The sequence below is a fragment of the Propithecus coquereli genome, unplaced genomic scaffold (genome assembly GCF_000956105.1).
Source record: "Propithecus coquereli isolate 6110/MARCELLA unplaced genomic scaffold, Pcoq_1.0 Scaffold797, whole genome shotgun sequence".
Lineage (NCBI taxonomy): Eukaryota > Metazoa > Chordata > Mammalia > Primates > Indriidae > Propithecus > Propithecus coquereli.
Genome location: NW_012154140.1, coordinates 153,996 through 154,538, shown reverse-complemented (window position 1 = coordinate 154,538; position 543 = coordinate 153,996). Strand labels below are relative to the sequence as shown.

The 543-nt window shown below is 36.5% G+C and overlaps 1 protein-coding gene across 1 annotated transcript in view; it reads left to right on the top strand.

Annotated features, from left to right (window-relative positions):
* Window positions 1-159, top strand: part of CAGE1 (cancer antigen 1) — a 9,186-nt gene extending 9,027 nt beyond the window's left edge. Inside the window, exon 3 of the mRNA XM_012663091.1 lies at window positions 37-159. Within this exon, the coding sequence (XP_012518545.1) occupies window positions 37-159 (123 nt within the window). The remainder of the gene's footprint in view (window positions 1-36) is intronic.
* The last annotated feature ends 384 nt before the right edge of the window (window positions 160-543 follow it).

The window sequence follows — 543 nt, the reverse complement described above, 5'->3', positions numbered from 1 at the left end:
GAAGTAGAAAATGAAAATGCAAAACTTAAGCAGCAGGTTGCAAGAAGTGAGGAGCAAAGTCGTGTCCCTAAATTTGAGGGAGCTCAGTTAAAGGAGCAATTAGAGGAAGTAATGGAATCACATATTGCCAAGGTATTGATGCAGATTACAAATCTATAATGCAGAATTTCAGGAGTTTCTAGTAGTCTAGTGATGGATATTTAGATATGGCACTTACACATATTTGTTTGCAGAAAGAATTATTAATGAAAAAACATACAGATATACAAAGGAAAATACACCACAGGTTTGGAGAAGTTTGGTTCATGAGTACTCAACTTAAAGCCATTCGTGGCTTCTTGTGATTATTTTGGTAGACGTGACAATTAACCTGGGAATTATGTGGGTACCCATCACCAATCATCTGAAGCATGTCCCAGAAGTCACTTTTGAAAAAAGATTTTCTAAGTGTGGTTCTCAATCGTATTCAGTAATAAAACTAAATCAGGGCTGGGGAACCTTTTCATGTTGGAAGGCCGCGTTAATTTTAGCTGTAATCAAATA